Genomic DNA, 20,430 nt, shown 5'->3' with positions numbered 1-20,430 from the left:
TTATGATTTTTCCTATATTTTCCTTTAATTCGGTTGAAAATTTCCATTTTTTTCTATAAAATTTCAAAGAGATTGTGCATGGTTTAATCTAGGCATTAATATTAATTTTTAGTTGATTGATAATATGTATGCACGGTTAAACAAAAGCGAAAAATAGATTAAAAGTAAAATAAAGCAGTGTTTAAAAAAACCTGGTTTATTAAAAAAAAAAAGGTTTTTTGGGTTTTTATTAAAACCGTTTTTTTTTCAACCCTGCGTGAAATAAAAGCGGCGTTTTGCGGAAGCTTATGCGTTGCCAATGATAAAGCAGACGCTTTTTTAACAGAGTTGTCGTGCATTTTTCATAATTATTTATTTCACCTTGAAAACGGATGGGAAGTCCTATAAGATTTCTATGGGCAAACTTGTTTTCCAACGACTGTAAAACAGCGTCGTAACTGCCCATTGTAGGAAACAAAAATGTGTAAAATTATAATAAAATGCTTTTATTCCTTCCATCATAACCCTCTAATGTTGGTAATCACGAACCATAAGAATTTACGCTACTGGCTGCTAGTGCTAATACGCTACCTATCGAATTTTCGACTGCAAACAAAATAATAAATTGAAATTTTGCTTTCTCAGGTACAACCGTTGAAAGTTGTTGAACGACTTTTTGTACTCCGGTATTGATGTCACGATTCTCAACAAATTCAACGTGAAGCTTTGAAAGAGCGTTGAGCTTGATTTGGGTTTTGTCGTCTGTCAAAGCGTCTAATCAATAAAAATGTCGGCACAAGAGAAATTTAGACGACACGATTTTCGACGCTGTAGCGTTGATTTTTTTTTCATTCAACATTGATTTTACGTTTACTAGTTACTGAACGTACCCTGAGCAGTTTACGTAAAGCCACGTAGCGGCCAACGCGAAAAGCTCATTAACTGCTGGATTTTCTGTTAGCAGACAAAAATCCAGCAGTTCCTAATGTAATTTTTTTTTACAATTCATAAAAATTGAATAAATTATGAGCATTTTATAATGCCGGATACCTTTTAATAAAATTATACCTCTTAGTCTTTTCCTGTTTTTATCTAGACGAAATTGAGAAATAGTTTTGTTTTCTCAGAAAAGGGAAATTTCTGCTTGGCAGAGATAAGCTAACAACCAAAGACTATATATACGCTTCGCTTACTAGACAGGCGTGTTCCTAGGAAAAACCTGTTAACACCTCTGTAGCACTGTAAAAGCTGGGTTAATATTTGGACCCGCGGCTAGAGGCGCCACTAGTAACACAGCTCAAGCTAGGGGAAAATTTTGACAAGCGTCGAGATGGAGCCACAATCGGTATGCAAGTTGAGACATAGAACACGTCTGTCTAGTAAGCGAAGCGTATATATAGTCTTTGCTAACAACTGACGAACAACATTTATTATCAATTCCACATGCATTCTTCTTTCGTAATATTTAAAAAATTCTTATTCCGGGAATATTAAAATGATGAACCAAGGATGCTCAAAACTTCCTGCCTGATTTACAAAGACATATATTAGGTGTTATTCGCCGAAACAACTTAATATTGTAACTTCTCTAGAAAGAGTTAGTTTAGCTCCGAACGTATTCAAATAGAAATGGCTTTATTTCGACTTGTTTTAATTTCGGCGATATTAATTATTGCAACTGCGCAAAGATTCGATAGGCCCAGAGGTATTGTATATCTAAAATATCAAAACTATATATAATTATCTCAAGAGAGGTATGCATTTGCCTTTACTGCTAATATTGTTGTAAGAAAAAAATAGTAATTTTAAAATGTGTTTATATTACACAGAAATTATGGTTTAAAACCAGTTAAAATGTATGAGATTTTTTACATCGTTAAGGCGTTTAACCATGTCCATGTCTAGTTTCAGAGGGGGTGAAAATTTGCTACAGTCATAGATACAGGTTTGCCAGTTTCAATAATGTAAAGGTATTTTCAAATACAAGTACAGCCAACTTCAATAGTTCTGATGGTACTTATGCGAGACTAATTTTAAGAATGCGCTATACCTTATTCAGTGCAAAATTTTTTAAACCGATAGATAATGTTATTGAAACTGGCAAATTTAATGAAACCTTGTTTTACACAATAAGTGTCAAAATTCCTATAATTCATGTGCTATTGAAAAGGTTACCATGAAAACAAAGTCGCTAGATAGTTGAAAGGAATTCTTTGACTGTTTCAAAGTTAAAGATTTTTTTCAATTCTTGAAAAACATTACTAAGTAGTATTTTTTGAAATTTAATAATTTTTACTAAAATTTAATTGTTTGAGATACCTGGTTTTGGAATTATTGTCCGTACGCCTCCGAATGACGTTGAAATATAATAGCAGGGGGGGGGGGATATAGAGATCAATACGGGGAAAGGGGAAATCCAACAACTTGACCGAAAGATCGCGAGTTTTCTGAGTCATAGAAAATATACGCGAAAATACTAAGCAGGCGTTGCCCGTCGTCTCTCGTTTTAAATCGCGCAGGCAGTTCGTCTAGCCGTTGAGTAACCCGACTGCCACGTTTCGAAAAGCTCACAATGCCTTTATCATTTTGGAGATATGTACTCTCGCTTGTCGCGATACGGTCCCGTCACGACGACAGTACGCGTCGCCAAAAGAACTAGAGAGGACGTACTGAAAATGGCGTATTTGGAAAATTGTCTCAATTCCGATTTGGAAAAATTCGGGCCACGTTCCGTTCTGATCGAGATCGAAGACGAACAATTCTTGGCGGATAAAGTCCTCCTCAGCGCCCAGAGCGAGTACTTCCGGACCATGTTCAACGGACCCTTCTTGGAGCGAAACACCGACAAGTTGACCATCAGTATGGTGCGCAAGGAAGATTTTAAACTATTCCTTCAGTACGTCCAAGATGAGACGCTATGTTGGAGTCAAGTCGATTCGGACAACGTTCTGAGGGTCTTGCAGTCGGCGACCATGTTACGGTTGCGTTCTTTCGTCGTCGCTTGCGAAGAGCGTCTCATTCGAGAGTGGGACTGTTTTGGTAACGGCGCCGAGATATATTCCATGTCCCGCACCTTCCAGATGGACCAGCTTCGCCGACACATGCTGGGTCTGTTGGCCAAATGCATGGACATCGGCTCGTACGTCTGGTTGAACGAAATCTTCTACCAGTCCGAGTTGGACGAATGCGTCTACAGCGGGGAAGTTAGTTACGAGTATTTGCTAGACTGTCTGACCGAAATTAACGGCGACGGTGTGGTCAGATTGGGCCCGCCCAAGAAGGAGTACTTCAAAGGGTGCCGGAGTGTCGCCGAGTCCAAGGCGCTACTGGAATGGGTTCTGATATGGGTTTCCAATTACCTCTTCGATACCGAGTTCGACGGGACTTTGAGCTTAGAGGCCGTCGATAGACTTCTGGCGTTGTGCGACGTGGAGTACTTGATGACGGACGAAATCGAGGACGCCTTGGACGTGTGCACCCGCATGACGTGCGAACAACACCGTGCCGCCGTTTCCGCTTTTCTGACGGACGCCATAAGTCGCGCCACCAATCGCGTCAAACTGAAGTTGGAAAAGATCAAGATGAATTTCGTATTAACCGGTGCCAAATGTTTCAAAGACGCGGATGACGACAGTCGTCATCAGAACAATTTCACGTCCTCCGTATGGTGTCGGGCCGTGACAGACGAAGAAGAACAGTTTTATTATTTTCAAGAAGTCATCCTGCCCTTCAAAGTCAACGCTTTCGTCTTGGTGGGTTACAAACGAGGCACGGAAACGCTATGTCTATACCGGCCAAAGTATAAGAACTTTTGGAGTTTTCAGATGCCCACCGGCGAGATGAAATGCGTCGGGGATTTTGAACGGGACATTACCTTGGTGGCATCCACCGTGCAAGACGACAGTATCTTCTGCCTGTGTTATCAAAGAGACATGTGGTTGGACGGCTACCAGCACGTCCCTCAGTCGCCCGTCATAGCCATCTTCAATATCGAAACCCGTCAATGGAAGCACACGGTTACCGACATCGAAGACAGCAATTACTATTCCAATTCCAATTTAGTCTACTCGGACGGTTACCTTTACTTCGTGGAAGTCGGTAGGGACAGGCAGAAAGTGACCAAATTGTTCCTGTATCGCTTTCACGTCGATAGTCAGAAAGTAGAACGAAACGAAAACATTAAGTGGGACTTGGGCTTGGAGAGGTTGCGTATGAAAATAGTCCTTCACCGCGATCAGGTGGTGGTTTTCGGTTGGAACACGATCTACGTTGTGGACCCCGCCAATTTCGCGAGCAAAGAACGCGGTTTCGAAAGTTTGACGATGGAGAGGGACGATTGGAAGATCTTGGACGCGGTGTCCAGGGATGAAGAACTGTTGCTGATTTCCTGCAGATCGGATTTGACGACGCAAATATGCGTTTGCGGACTGCACTTGTCCACCGTCGACTTAGTTAAGAGAACTATCGTTGGACTAGGTTTCATGGACAACGTTTTTTCCAATCATAAATGTCGCAGGGTTTCTAAATGGGCGCGTAGTAATTTTATTGTCCTTTCCTGAGTAGCGTATTTGGGGAATTCACGTTTTGTCTTATTTAAATGATAAATCTTCTAGAGGACGCGCTAGACGTGATCTATTTGGAAAGGCGGGTTTCAAATTGTGGGTCTGAGAAACAACAAAGCCTTCGTTGAGTTTGCAAGGTTACCACAGGTCAGGGAAATCCAGGAATAGTCAGTGAATTTAAAAAAGGGCCTAAAAATCCAGGGTAAGATCAGGGAATTTAAAAACCTCAGGGAAAACCGCCCGGGGAAAACTGTCAATTTAAAGTTGTCTTGTAAATTTCATGAAGGTATATATAATTATTAATGTCATGGTTCTGTGATAATTTTGTAATTTTCATTTTTAAACGTTGTGATTCCAACGTTGCCATAAAACATTTTTCAATGAAAACACATCGATTTATTTTGAAATATAAGTTGAAATAATATTTTCTGGTAGAAACGAAATAATGTAAAAAATTGTCTAATTTTTGCTTTAAAACGTTGTGAAAAAATCTAAATATTGTTAGAGAATATTTAGGGAATTTGATTTTGGAAATATTCTGGCAATCCCGTAGTTCTCTCTCCACTTAATAAGGGAGTTTCCCCTATTTATGAGAACGGTAATATTTCGTGCAGGGAAGCGCTGTCATCCTCCAAGCGATACTGCCCGGCCACCGGGAATAATGGCTTTAGGAGTCGCCCGATGAACTAACCTATAGCTGATTATTATTATTGAAAATTAAAAAGCTTCGCTTTGATGCCGGAGTCTTTTATTTCTTTTTATCTCCTGAATGTTTAATGTACACCGTCAAATTTGAAGGTCAATGCTTCCGAAGAGGGGAGCAGTACACTAACTGCGGGACGTCGTGTCCGGACACTTGCCAGAACTACAACCTGCCGGGACGAGCCTGCACGCTCCAGTGCGTCCAAGGATGCTTCTGTCGCCGTGGTCTCGTCCGTGAAACCCGGACCGGACAATGCGTTGAACCTCGACAGTGCATTCTTTTGCGAGGCAAATAAATTTCGCTCCCGGAAGACGTATTACGTGCAAATCTTTATTTAGATATTAGTTCATTTTATTCGTTATATTTTAGTAGTAAAATAAGTCACGTAATAACTGATATAATTATGACCGAAAGACCCTGTCTAGGAGAAGCCCACTTTACGAATTTTCCATTGTCGGTGATATTTCGTTATTAATAATTAATTACAGCTTTGTCAACCCTACCTTCTAAACGCTTTATAAATAAACATATGAGAAGAAAAATGAAATATGATTCTTTGTAAAATACTAAAAAACGTATTGTTAGAGTTTCGTGTAGAACATGCAAAATTCTCCAAGACCTTCACTGTGGAAACCGATAAATCAATTTTCTGGTAAGTCTATTTTTGGGGTAAGCGTCTCCAAGGATGTGTTTATTTCCATAGAAGGACTATGTTGAGACGCGTTTTGGCGGGAGCGTTCATTAAAGGGCATCGAAAGTGACCATGCACGGGGGTAAATTATCTTATAGATAAAAAGAACGACTGCGCATGCGCTATCTGCCATAGCCTTTCCCTCTGTAAAAAAAGCAGAACCATATTTGCCGAATTTATTTTGTATAAATGCGCCTCTCGCGGTTTTTACGCAAAATCCATGCATTCTTTAGTCGCGAAAATGGCCGAGGAAACTCAGGAAAGTGAAGTCTCCGTGCTTGGCCGGGAGTAGTGGCTCACTCCTGTAATCCCAGGCGTCCGGGAGGCAGAGTTTGTGGAAGGCCGTGTGAGGACGACTACCAATCCCTCAACGGGTGGTTGGGATACTTCCGCCACGGGTGTCCCCACCCCTGTCCCCACGTATCCCCCCGTTGGCGTGGCCGTTACACATATCTCACTCTGATTAATCAGTTATTGTGAGTGTGCTGGTGTCTAAGGCCTCGGGTCGACACCGATGTTTGTGTATCTCAAAAAAAAAAGTATCCGTGCTTACCGACAAATCGGATCCTAAACTTCTACAAAATAAATGTAATAAAAAAAGATAAATATTCTGTCAGGGTATAATGATAGGGAAATTGTTAAGGGAGACGGGATATAGGAGTGTTTGGGGTGTTGAATTTTCTTAATACAATGTGAGGCTAACAGCAGAGATTAACCGCGTCCAAGGCCTAATGTTTCAACTTCCATTATTAAAAATATTCAATTCACAAATAATTTTATTCCAAAACATTAATTGTTAAATCGAAAATATCAAAGTCCAACTCTCGGAAACTAACCCAGTTCTTTTCTCCATAATAAATAAATTAAGCTAGGCCTAAATTCCTGGGTTCGTTGATTGCGAGCTAACTCAGCGAAGAAAATCGAAAAATTCGCGAATGAGAGCGAAATTGCGCCACGTGGCTACACCAAGGAGAATAAGGCTTTCGCGCTGTATAAAATCATCCTTGGAAAACCTACTTACGGCTTGTTGAAGAAAACATAGTTCCCCCCCTGCGTGACCACTTGCGTTGCCCTTTAATTACGTGAGGCGATTTTGGCGATTTTTCGACCCCCCTCCCTCCTTGGTGAGATGTCGTGAGATTTGGCTCGACCCCCTCCCTCCCCCCTAATATCACGTGAGATTTTTCAAAATGCATATTTTTAGTGTAAATACGTTAATCTGTGTTTCATTGCGTTGGATTTATTAAAAAAAAAAACATAATTTGCTTAATTATTTATATTTAAGACTAGTATTTTAGACTTGAATGAGGAAGGGGGATTCCCTTCAAGGTTAAACGCGGATCCGGCGCGAACGAATGCTGACGCGCATCTAATTGTACATATAACAGTGACATGTGTACATAGAACATCTCTCGTGCGCCACAGAAAATGTACAAATTGCAGCGTTTCGGAGTAATTTTGACATTTTTCCACGGAACTAATCTGTTTCAAGCTAATATATGCGGGAATATAATAATCATAACGATCTTTATGCTAGAAAAGAATTTCATTGGTTTTGCAATTGGGGAAATGTTTAAATATGGCCGCCATTTTGTCTATTTTTGGTTTTTGCGGAATAACGCAAATCGCGATAAAGATAGAAATTACTTGACTATGATCATTGTTGTTACGAATCACATTATCTATTGATTGATATATCATATGATATTGGTTACTATTTGGGGCGTGATTGTCACCAGAGGCGCTAGGTGTTAGGTTTTTTCTTACGCTGGTGGCAACCTCTAGCCACACTTAAAACTTAAAATCTCGTCAGTCGTAATAACGAGGCAAAAGTCTACGCCCGCTCATTATTTCCGGTCAGTAGTGGCTCTTTCCTCCAAACTCCCCACGATTTCATCTCGTGATTTCTATCCTCTTTAGTATGGCACGCCAAACCGGACAAAATTCATACACTCACGCGCTATCAAATTTTTGGGGTCTATCAAATTTTTTACCCTCTCGCTATAAAATTTTTGACCCTCTCGCTATCAAATTTTTATACCCTCGCGCTATCAAATTTTTATACCCTCTCGCTATCAAATTTTTATACCCTCTCTCTATCTGATTTTTGACCCTCTCGCTATCTAATTTTATACCCTCTCGCTATCAGATTTTTTACCCTCTCGCTATCAAATTTTATACCCTCTCGCTATCAAATTTTATACCCTCTCGCTGTCTAATTTTATACCCTCTCTCTATCTGATTTTTGACCCTCTCGCTATCTAATTTTATACCCTCTCGCTATCAGATTTTTTACCCTCTCGCTATCAAATTTTATACCCTCTCGCTATCAAATTTTATACCCTCTCGCTGTCTAATTTTATACCCTCTCTCTATCTGATTTTTGACCCTCTCGCTGTCTAATTTTATACCCTCTCGCTGTCTAATTTTTATACCCTCTCGCTATAAAATTTTTGACCCTCTCGCTATCTGATTTTTGATCCTCTCGCTATCTAATTTTATACCCTCTCGCTATCAAATATTTTACCCTCTCGCTATCAAATATTTTACCCTCTCGCTATCAAATATTTTACCCTCTCGCTATCTAATTTTATACCCTCTCGCTATCAGATTTTATACCCTCTCGCTATCAAATTTTATACCCTCTCGCTGTCTAATTTTATACCCTCTCGCTGTCTAATTTTTATACCCTCTCGCTATAAAATTTTTGACCCTCTCGCTATCTGATTTTTGATCCTCTCGCTATCTAATTTTATACCCTCTCGCTATCAAATATTTTACCCTCTCGCTATCAAATATTTTACCCTCTCGCTATCAAATTTTTAGACCCTCTCACTATCAAAATACTCTCTACTTTTTGATATGACAGTTTCGTCTGATGTGAGAAGCGTACTTTACTTAGCCAAAATAAGTGAGAACTTGGCCAAGTTAACTGAGGATTTGGTCAAGTTAAGTGAGAACAAGGCCAATATAAGGAGAGCTTCGCCAAGATAAGTGAGAACAAGCCTCAACAAGGCCAATATATGGATAAACTAAAACGTAACTGTTCACCATAACGCACAAACAGCGGCGATTGCCGCGAACCTAAACTAAAACTTGTATCTCCTATTTTTTTAAACGACACAAAAGAGACGCGCTTCCCTCCCCCAACAATCCTTCCCTCCCTTGCACAGCCAAAGCATAATAGTTTCTCTGAAAAAGAGACCACGTGATGCCGCGAAACCTAAACTATTTGAAACATATAGAAACACCCGTTATGAAAGCGATCTCGCCCAATATCCCCCTCTCCTAAAGTAGTAGGCCTGATCTACGACCGTAATCGCCGAAAATGACGAATCCCGCTTTGAAAGCGGAGTGTGGGAAATGGAGATCAAAGGAAGCCTTTCCCCCCACGTTAGTACGTTAGAAGCGGCCGACGTTTAAAATAGGGAAAAAATCTCGGGTTTTTTCTGGATAAATTATTTCTGTTAAACGACAAAAATATAGCGCGCGCTATGAAACTGATAAATAATGCGAGATATTTTATTTTAAAATTATTCATTTTCCAAAGTGTCACTTCGAAAACTCTTAGAAGGCGCTATAGTTCGGTCACGCAGTGAATGGATTTCTGTACGATACCTAAGAGATTGCAAACCCATCATTAAAAACCGGCCAAATTAATTTTTAATTGCAAAAAAATTGCCAAATCGTTTTTTATTAGTTTAACGTACAGTGTAGCCAATGCCGCCGTGTCGCGCGTGTCACTTCAACAGTTAGGACTAGAAAAGTCAATGATATTTCGTTCGAATGTAAAGTACCGATCAAAAGTTTCTGGCCGTTTTCTCTTGGCAGCCATTTTATTTCTATTTTAGGTAGAGAGCCGAATGAGGGCTTCTATGAAAGAAAACTCCCACGAAAATAATATGCAGCGACAATTAATGCCCTACCACCAATAGGGCGCGAGCAAAGCCGGAAAAAGCCAAACCCCTCCAAAATGACGTCATGAAAAAATTAATATAATTTGTCGTGTCTACGCATATTCGAAGCGTCATAATATGAAACAAAGCACATAAGAATTAAATAAGGGTTAATTTTCATGTTTTCCGTCATCACTATTTCTTCAATAACTTTACAACCGCAAATCCGATTTGAAAACTGAAACCATATAACCATATTATTTTCGTGAGGGTATTCTTTCATAGAAGCCCTCATTCGGCTCTCTACCTAAAATATGGCTGCCCAGAGAAAACGGCCAGAAGCCTTTGATCGGGACTGTACATACCTCGGCCGAGGGGCTGATCACTCCGCGTAATCGGTGTACAGAGCCGTACCTTTGACTGTACTAATGGGATTACGTGTAATCTTTGAAGTCCCTGCCTTTGACAGTGCTAATCTAAGCGCAGTGGCGTAGCTGAGAACTCAGAGGCCCCCCCGCAAAAATCTCTATGAGGCCCCTCTTTTTAATGTTTTATGGTTAGCGGGGCCCTCCTCCGAAGCTCGAGGCCCCCCCGCACCGCGGGCCCTGCGGACCATCAGCTACGCCACTGTCTAAGCGTAATCCGGTGTACAGACTTTCTAAGATTGGTTAGCCCCTCGACCTCGGCATCGATAGCCTTTCATAAATTTTTGAAATCGGAGCCCTAGAAGTTGGGCAAATTACTAATTTCGGTGGTCTAGCTTTGTGTGGTAGATATTTTATTTAAAATCAAGTCCGATAACGTTAAAAATATATTTTTGGTTAGGTTAGGATTCAGCGGACCTTTACCTACGGTTATATCAGTAAATTTAAAATTTGCGTAATTTACGGGACCCCAATTTTTGGGGTTTTATATTTTCGCCTAAAAGTCTACATAACGTTCCTTAATTTAAGTCCGATATTCATGAGTTATATTTTTGAATAGATGTGGTTTCATATAACCTAGATTTACAATTACGTTCCTTATACGGACCCCCGCAACTTCCAACATTGTAAATCCGCGTGTTTATAGAAATTCCTTCATGCATTTTTCAAGGCCGTTCGAAGTTCGCGGCACTTTCAACGTCTGGTCAGAAGTAACAATTAAGTGTGACAATGATCGAACTAGTATTCGTCGTATGGCCAGAAGTAATAAGTGTGACACACAACGTCTGACCAGAAGTAACAAATAAGTGTGGCAGTGACACTGATCTAAGTAATCTTCGACGCTTTCAAAGTATGACTAGAAGTAACAAATAAGTGTAAATACAATTATGTGTAACCGTCGATATATATTGGTTAGGTCACCGGAGTTGCAGATTTGCTGTGTATAGCTCAAACAAACAGCGCCCCACCGGCTATGCAATCGTGTTGGCCCCATTAATGCCAAATTTTTCCTCTTTGGCGGCCCCAATTTAAGTTGGCCCCGATATGACCGGCGATCACCGGTTAGCCACCCGGGCCAGACCGGGCCTGCAAACAAACTTAACACATAAGGAGGATTGTGTGTATTCTGACCGTCGTACGTCTTGTTCTTAACTTTTGAAAGACACAAAATAAAATAAATAAAGCATAAGTAACATAACAGCCAGAAGTATGACACTTCCTAATGCTAATTTTCAAACCGAACCTTTTTTCGGCACTGATACTCTCTTTAAGCTGCGACTTGGATTCGCAACTTACCGTTCTGAATGAATAGTTTTTCATAAGAAAATAAGCCTAATATCGGAGAGCACGTTTTGAAGCCCGCGTGCGAATCATACGAGCCAAAAAACATACTTCAGCTCGTAGCGCCGAGAAAAAACATATTAATTTTGATCATTTAAGCCTAATATTCCGCCTATCTATCGGAAACCAGATATTTCGGCTTAGGCGAAAGTTCGGCATATTTTAGACTCTAGGGGGCGCTGTGCTAATAAAAACATCCTGATTACGCGTTTACTTTGAAAATCAGTTTCGTTGTAAACCTCGTTAATTGTCATACTTATTGTTATTATGTTACTTATGATTCAATATCTCTCAAGACTCAAGTGAAATAGTAAATGAGAGAAAGATACGTTGGCCAAACAGTAAATTACGATTAAATCGACTTAATGTGAAAACATGTAAGGAATCCTAATTTCAATTTCTGTCTAAAGTCACGTATCTCGACTTGCGAGACTTCTAATAAAATTTCATTTCCAAACACCCTGACAAATCAATGATATTACGATCATAGAAATAGAAATGAGACTAGAACCACTGCGCTATCCAACAGGGGCGGATCCAGACCATCAGATAAGAAAAACGTCAATGGTGCGCTAGAAATAAGCCCTAAAAACCAGGGCAAAACAAACCATGTGCTGCATTTGGATCGTTTCGCCATGTGTTATCAAAATCCCACGGCAAAACGTAAGAAGTGTAGAAAGTTCGTTTTGCTCTGGGTTTCTTTTGCAAAAATATAAAATGGCAAAACGTTTTTTAATTATAATTACGTTTCTAATTATTTTTTTCGTTTGAAAATATCACTCAAGGCGTAAAACTACAAAAGAAATCCAAATTTACTCATTTTTCATAAAAATGTTGGATATTTCGTTTTGCCATGCGACAGCCGTTCTAGTATGGAGAGGCGATCTTGGGCGCCCGCAGACATTTTTGTAGGGTGGGGCAGTGGCGCACCTAGCAACTTGTCAGGGGGGGGGGGGAGGGTTGGCAATCAGTCCCAAAACCTTCGATTTGCACCCCTCCTCGAACCCTGAATACATTTCGCTGGGATCTACCCCCACTGCGCGGTCCTGACAGTGGCGTAGCTGATAGTCCGCAGGAGCCCCACTCACCATAAAAAAAAATTATACATAGAGACTTTTGCAGGGGGGGGGGGGGGGGGGCTCTGAGGTCTCAGCTAAGCCACTGTGTCTTGCGGGGGCTTCGGTTATGCTATCTTCTTCTTTGGTGGGGCAAAATGGGCGAGCTCGGCGAAATATAATTGAAAAATAACGGTAAAATTCAATATATGGAATGTGAAAATGTAACAAGGGGCTCTCATTTTCGTTTGCTTAAACAAAGTTTCCACACCTTGTATTCTCTAATCTCTAGAACTTGAAAAAACTAGAAAAAGTTATTGAGCGTTTTGCGCAGTCGGGAAATCTCAAACTAGAATTTAGATACATTACTAGGTTAACAACTATACTCTGTAGTCTTCATCAAATACATATATTTCCTCGTATATTTCAATAACTTGCAAAATTGGAGAGAAAAAAAAACTTCTAAGGGGGGTGGGGAATTACAATTTTGTGTATTCAACAGTGCACTTACTAGACGATATATACAGGGTGTAGTTAAAAAAAAGATACAGGGCCAAAAACTCAAAATGTGTTTTAGCTGATAATTTGAAATTTTCAGCAACGTAAATTTTTATTTCAAAGTTTATCTCAAGAACCAATGGGCTTAAAGAAATGGTTCCAATTTGGAACGTTTTCATCATGGTGTTTTGCATCGGGTCCGAGACATTTCGACTTGAAATTTCAATTCACACACACTTTACAAATTGGAACTATTCCTTTATATCCATTGGTTCTCGAGATTAACCTTGAATAAAAACTAGTTGAGGTTAACGGTAATAGTGAGTGTAGGGAGCTGTTGGCTCGCGTGGCATGCAGGGCTTGCCACCACCCTCCTACCCGGCCACCGGAATTAATGACTTCAAAAGTCGTTTGATGACTTAGGCCTAAGGTGGTGCCTTGGGTATTAGCCTAGATATGATTATTATTATTATTATTAAAATGACCTAGGCTTGAACCATGAGTTGAATGTAATGAGTTTGCAAATTCTTAAGACACCCTACCAGATTAGTTCGGCTAGCAAATTTTGATAATCTAGCATGAATACTTTTCTGAGTGAATAGCCCTTCAACCTGCTCTCTAGTACATTATTTGTATCACGACCTTCTTGTATTTGTCTAATATTCTGCAACTTGTTATTGGTCAAATTATAGGTAGGATCAAAGTAACGTATACCTATAATGTGACGGAGAACACTTTGGCAATTGAAATCAGCTTTGTATCTCTAATGGTTCTCGAGCTAAATGTTTAATGACCTTCATGGCATGGTTCAAGGTCATGAAAATTTTCAATGGGTCCTGAAAATTTAAAATTTGTACCTAAAACGCATTTGGAGTTATTGGCCCTGTATCGTTGTTTATGTAACAGCCCGGAATTGAAGTGTTTCCAACATTCCGGTTAAGAAGACTGCCTTACCAGGCTTCGGTAATAAAACAATGAATGGATTTCAATATTGCAAATTTTTTATCGTGTCTTCCTGAGACTGCAGTACATGTATTAGGAACACTTACACGGGTCCATAACAACCATATCTTTAAAAGTAAAAATTATGTTTAGAATCTATAGAAATGTTTTCATTCAACATTTACGTTCTGTGCCTTCTTAGTAAATTGTCATTTACGATTTGAAACAGTTCAAATAATGAAATTGTATTAAACATTACCATTACTACAATTGTCAATAACTTTACGGTATTCAAAAGTCCACAAAACTTATATTTCAAACCTACTAAAATACAATCGATGTCTTCTTCTGTCCACTAAATAAGTTATTTAGTTTTTCATTCGAAGACCTATCGGTACAAGCTATTTGTAAGTTTTTAAATTTCTTCAAATTTGTTTAGGGTTTAGATTTTTATCCCTTTTCACAATGAACTAATCTACGTATTCGCCAAAGAAAAAGGGCTAGCTAGATAAATGTCTTCGGATAATGGCTTAAGAAAAAACTTTAATTCGTTACACAAAACATGATTTTGTGCCAACCTCTGGAAACAGGATCGTTTTTAAGCGGTCACGTTCTCACTTGTCTTGGCGAAGTTCTCCTTAAATTGGCCTTGTTCTCACTTCACTTGACCAAATTCTCACTTATTTTGGCTAAGTAAAGTACGCTTCGCAAATCAGACGAAACTGTCATATAAAAAAGTAGAGAGAAGTTTGATAGCGCGAGGGTCTAAAATTTGATAGCGCGAGGGTCTAAAATTTGATAGCGCGAGGGTATAAAAATTTGATAGCGAGAGGGTATAAAAATTTCATAGCGAGAGGGTATAAAATTTGATAGCGAGAGGGTCATTAATTTGATAGCGAGAGGGTATAAAAATTAGACAGCGAGAGGGTCAATAATTTGATAGCGAGAGGGTATACAAATTTGATAGCGCGAGGGTATAAAATTAGATAGCGAGAGGGTCAATAATTTGATAGCGAGAGGGTATAAAAATTAGATAGCGAGAGGGTATAAAAATTTGATAGCGCGAGGGTATAAAAATTTGATAGCGAGAGGGTCAAAAATTTGATAGCGCGAGGGTCAAAAATTTGATAGCGAGAGTGTCAAACATTTTATAGCGCGAGGGTTAAAAATTTAATAGACCCCAAAAATTTGATAGCGCGTGAGTGTATGAATTTTGTCCGGTTTGGCGTGCCATACTTTAGTTGACGTTGTTATAACTAAAAACGCGACATTTTTGTCCGTCGTAATACATTTTCGTCTGCCTCGTTTTTATCTTACTTCGGTTTTGGTTATCGCGGACGATACCGATATAATGGTACTGTTAGTATATCGCTGCTCAGAGAACAATATTTATATGATAAGGCCAGGAAAGGGATCCAAAAGCGACAAAGTTACAGATATTTACAATTTAAAAAAAACTTGGAAAAGTAGGCGAAATTTTGCCTTTTATACACGCTTTCTCTGGTTGCGATTCTACGTCTGCATTTTATTAGAAAGGGAAAAACACTGTTTTGAAACGTTTCGGGGGTAATGAAGATTTAATTAAAACAGCTTTCCTTTTTAACGAAGAAAACGCGAGCCTAGAACAGCTTCATTTAGCTGGAGATAAAATAATTCTTATTCTCTATAATGCTCAGAAACGTACAAAAAATCTATATGAGCAACCATATATAGCTTACAACAAATTCGTTTCTAAACAACTTTCGAAATCATTTGAATTAGCCGTTCTTCCACCTACATCTGAAGCTGCAACACAGAGTGTACTATCAAACTCAAGAATGGTTAGGCAAAAAATTAAACCCTGAACATTGGGGATGGAAGATAAACGGTTCGTACTTGGAAGCGATTCCTTGTAAAAACCCACCAGCTCCAGACCGAATAATGCATCTAATTTTTGTAGATGCAAAAGTAGTAATTGCGGTAAGTCGTGTTCCTGCAGAAAATATGGCGTGAACTGCTCTGCTATATATGTGTACCGAGTGCAATGTGATTTCGTGTTTAAACTCGTACAAAGACGACGAATTTGTTGATGAAATTGAGTAGATATTATTCGGGAGTTAAATATATTGCAACATACTTTTCTCACTAAAGCTTTTTACTATCTTTAAAAACGTAAATAAACACAATTAAATTCCTACATTTTTTTTAAATATTTATATTGGGCGAAACCAAAAATAGACAAAATGGCGGCCATATTTAGACATTTTCCCCTATCGCAAAACCAATCAAATTATTTTCCAGCATAAAGATCGCGATTTGTAACAACAATTGTCATAGACAAGAAATTTCCATCTCTATCGGGTGTGGCGTTATTGCCCAAAAACAAAAAATAGACAAAATAGACACGTTCCCCTATTTCAAAATCGAGCTACTTTTTTCCAGCACATAGTTCGTACAAGAATGTATTTATTTATACCTAGGGAGAATGTCTATGTCGAGACGGTTTTTAGCCTTTCTCTCAATCCACCCGTTGGTCCCCCCAGTACGCTCCTCCGCTTAAAATAAAACGAATAGTCCCGGTATTTCATTGGCTGCTTAAAATTTACGTCACCTAACGCGATGGTAATCAAACGCCGGTGACGTTTTGTCTTTCCCCCCGCGCGAGACGGGGGAAAGGCGTTCAACGTGCCCGGCGATTGTGCAACATCATTCTTCCTAAATATAAATAAATACATTCTTGGTTCGTAATGATGAACATATTATATTATAACCAATGAAATTCTTTTCTAGCATAAAGATCGTTATGATTATCATATTCCCGCATATATTAGCTTGAAACAAATTAGTTCCGTGGAAAACTGTCAAAATTACTCCGAAACGCTGCAATTTGTACATTTCTGTGGCGCACGAGCTGTTCTATGTACACATGTTACTGTTATATGTACATAGTTGATATGTATATCAATCAATAGATAATGTGATTTGTAACAACAATAGTCATAGTCAAGAAATTTCTATCTCTATTAGGTTTTGAGTTATTGCTCAAAAACCAAAAATAGACAAAATGGCGGCCATTTTTAGACATGTTCCCCTATCGCAAAATCGAGGAACTATTTTTTCAGCGTGTAGTTCGTAATGATGAACATATTCCCGCAGACATTAGCTTGTAACAAATTAGTTCCGGGTTTGCCGCCATTTTGAGCTAATTTGACTGGGCTACAGTCATTCTCTCTATTTATAAATAAATATATTATTGGGGTTTCCCAATAGCGATGGCGGCCGGCCAACGAATTTGAAAATACGAGCTACGTCTCATAGTCCATGAGCCAGACACCGAAAATTACCCCAGGGTAACAAATGTGATATAATACAAGGTTAAGTTTTTTCATTCAATCAATATTTTTGTTAGATAGGGAATGAAAATACAGTCTTGATTAATATAAATTGAGGCTCTTTTTTGTTTTTATGGGAAAAGCATGGGTGACGCTGTGTGACGTCGCACTGATACGACCAGGAAATTATACGTGTATACACTAGGAAGGTTTAATAATCCATTACCACCGTACTACGAATGCGTCTGGATAAACGGATTGGGCTTAAAGGCACTATATCACGACCTATTTAAAAAAAAACTTTCTTGTAGTTCCATTTTTTGAAATAGATGGCGTCAGTGTAGAAACGGACCTCCTAAAGTTTTGTTCGTATTTGACGGGTAATGTTTGCTATGTGGCGAAGATAGAAGAGTCCATTTTGGTTTTCCGGGTAGAACTTCGAAAAAGGATGTTCAATACGGAACCCGCAAATGGGCTTTTCTATTTCGAACCCCGGCGGGCGGCCAGTCTCTACACCAGCGTCAATCTGCCAGAACGAAAATTCTAAAAGTACATTTTTGACTACAGTAGGGAACGCGACGAAAGAATAGGAATGTTGGTCTATACTACAGAAATACGAATTTAACAGTTTTATCCCATTTCTTATCGATTGATATAATTGCGCAAATACGACACGGCAGAACTAGTTGTAATTAACCGTAATAATGCTTCGTTAAAATATCTATCGATTGATATAACATATAGACGTGTACGTCATAAACAACCTTTATTATTAATTTTTAAACATTATCGTATTTCGAGTTTAAGGGCGTTATTTACCGTTCTCTAATGTTTACGTTCCGGCCGAATAGCGCAAATACGACAGGGCAGAACTAATTGTAATTAACCTAAATAATGCTACGTTAAATTATCTATTGATTAATATAACATATAGATGTGTACGTCCTAAACAACGATTATTATTAATTTCCAAACATTACCGTATTTCGAGTTTAAGGGCGTTATTTACCGTTCTCTAATATTGATGTTCCGGTCGAATTGCGGAAATATGACATGGCAAAACTAATTGTAATTAACCTTAATAATACTACGTTAAATTATCTATCGATTGATATAACATATAGACGTGTACGTCCTAAAACACTTTAATTATTAATTTCTAAACATTACCGTATTTCGACTTTAAGGGCGTTATTTACCGTTCTCTAATGTTAAGGTTCCGGTCGAATTGCGGAAATATGACACGGCAAAACTAATTGTAATTAACCTTAATAATACTCCGTTAAATTATCTATCGATTGATATAACATATAGACGTGTACGTCCTAAAACACTTTAATTATTAATTTCTAAACATTACCGTATTTCGACTTTAATGCGTTTTTTCTCGTTCTGTATTGTTAACGTTCCGGTCGAATTGCGGAAATATGACACGGCAAAACTAATTGTAATTAACCTTAATAATACTACGTTAAAATATCTATCGATTGATATAACATATAGACGTGTACGTCCTAAAACACTTTAATTATTAATTTCTAAACATTACCGTATTTCGACTTTAATGCGTTTTTTCTCGTTCTGTAATGTTAACGTTCCGGTCGAATTGCAGAAATAAGTAAGTCCAAATTTAAATCTCGAGGTGATTCTAAAAAATTAAGCGCTGTAAATTACAAAGTTTTCTTTTTCAATGTCTAAGGCAGTGCATTGTATGAAAAATTACAAAGGTCGCGGAAAAGGAAAAGCAGCGAGCTGGATAACGTGACGGGCACGAAGAGAAAAACCAGTGCCGAATCTGATTTTTCAACGGACAACGGGACTATCAGTGAGAATGCACCTATATATACGGCGACCATCGTTGGCGACAACAAAATATCATTGTAAGCGTATAAATACATTTTAACTCTGTAAGCTTAGATGCATGTGTTACGTTAGACATTCACTAACTCAATACTTACCAGTTTTATTCTAAAAAAATATTAAAAAATATATATTTAACAGGATGGAAAGAGAACACAACACAGAAGAAATGAACCTTCTGTCGACCCTACGGAACGAGAAAATAAATTTTACAAAGATACGGCCCGTAAAAATTACCGACCGAAATTTGCTCTTAAGTTATTTCAACCTCTTCGACGATGAACTAGCGGGTCGCCTCTTCCAGTACTTGGAAGAGACCACGAGTTACTACACCGGAAAAATGGCCCAAATCAAAATAAATGGACAATGGAGAAATATCCCCCGGAGTCAAGTAGCTTACGGCAAAGAAGGATTGACGTACAGTTTTTCCGGTAACACGTTTCCAGCCAGACAGTGGACGCCTCTTCTAAAAGAAATTTGCGACCTTGTATCGAAGATTGCTAAAGCAGAATACAACTTTGTTCTTATCAACAGGTACAAAAATGGGAAAGATTGTATCGGGGAACACCAAGATAATGAGCGGGACCTCGACGAAAACGTTCCAATAGCTTCAATATCCCTGGGCGAAAATAGAAAGTTTTTGCTACGCCACAGGGACTTAAAATTTGGCAAAACAACCATAATTAAACCAAAAACAATACAATTAGAAAATTGATCACTTCTAATGATGGAGTATCCTACAAACAAGTTTTGGTTTCACTCCTTGCCAAAATCTGCAGCTACAAGGCCAAGAATCAATATGACCTTCAGAAAAATTATTAATAAAAATAATTCCAAATGAATAAAATGTAAAAATTTTAAATCACTGAAATAATTAAAGTATCTAAAAATTTATATACTTAAAATTTTATTTTTTTTCAACAAAATTGGTTTCTTAGGTGATACATAATATACTAGTTAAGCCATAAGTCTTTATGTGGTTTATTTTTATCCTACAAATTTTTACAAAATAACAAACACCTTATGGTAATGAAAACAAAACGTCTTCCAAAGAAGAACCCGACGGAAAAGTGTCCAGAACTGAGGCGGCGTTCCCACGTTGGATAGCGACGGCTATGCGTTGAAAGAGAAACGCGACCGATGGCATGAACCAAACCGAGATCTTCC

General features: G+C 38.6%; 2 protein-coding genes and 1 pseudogene across 2 annotated transcripts; all 3 read left to right on the top strand.

The window, feature by feature from the left end:
- Positions 1–1,603: 1,603 nt before the first annotated feature.
- On the top strand, positions 1,604–5,775 carry LOC149936577 (chymotrypsin-elastase inhibitor ixodidin-like). Its single transcript, XM_090153215.1, has 2 exons — positions 1,604–1,684; positions 5,340–5,775. Exons 1-2 carry the CDS (start codon positions 1,609–1,611, stop codon positions 5,537–5,539), a joined length of 276 nt encoding a protein of 91 aa, XP_090009341.1. The 5' UTR covers positions 1,604–1,608; the 3' UTR covers positions 5,540–5,775.
- On the top strand, positions 2,574–4,560 carry LOC149936578 (uncharacterized). Its single transcript, XM_090180706.1, has 2 exons — positions 2,574–3,731; positions 3,804–4,560. The coding sequence occupies exons 1-2, from the start codon at positions 2,574–2,576 to the stop codon at positions 4,536–4,538; spliced, it is 1,893 nt and encodes a 630-aa protein (XP_090036832.1). The 3' UTR covers positions 4,539–4,560.
- Positions 5,776–19,405: 13,630 nt separating the features above from the next.
- On the top strand, positions 19,406–19,978 carry LOC149936576 (DNA oxidative demethylase ALKBH2 pseudogene; annotated as a pseudogene).
- The last annotated feature ends 452 nt before the right edge of the window (positions 19,979–20,430 follow it).

The sequence above is a fragment of the Leiobunum rupestre genome, chromosome 7, assembly GCF_980474605.1.
Source record: "Leiobunum rupestre chromosome 7, qqLeiRupe1.1.hap1, whole genome shotgun sequence".
NCBI lineage: Eukaryota > Metazoa > Arthropoda > Arachnida > Opiliones > Sclerosomatidae > Leiobunum > Leiobunum rupestre.
The sequence above is the reverse complement of the archived record's forward strand: the minus strand, read 5'-3'. Positions and strand labels throughout refer to the sequence as shown.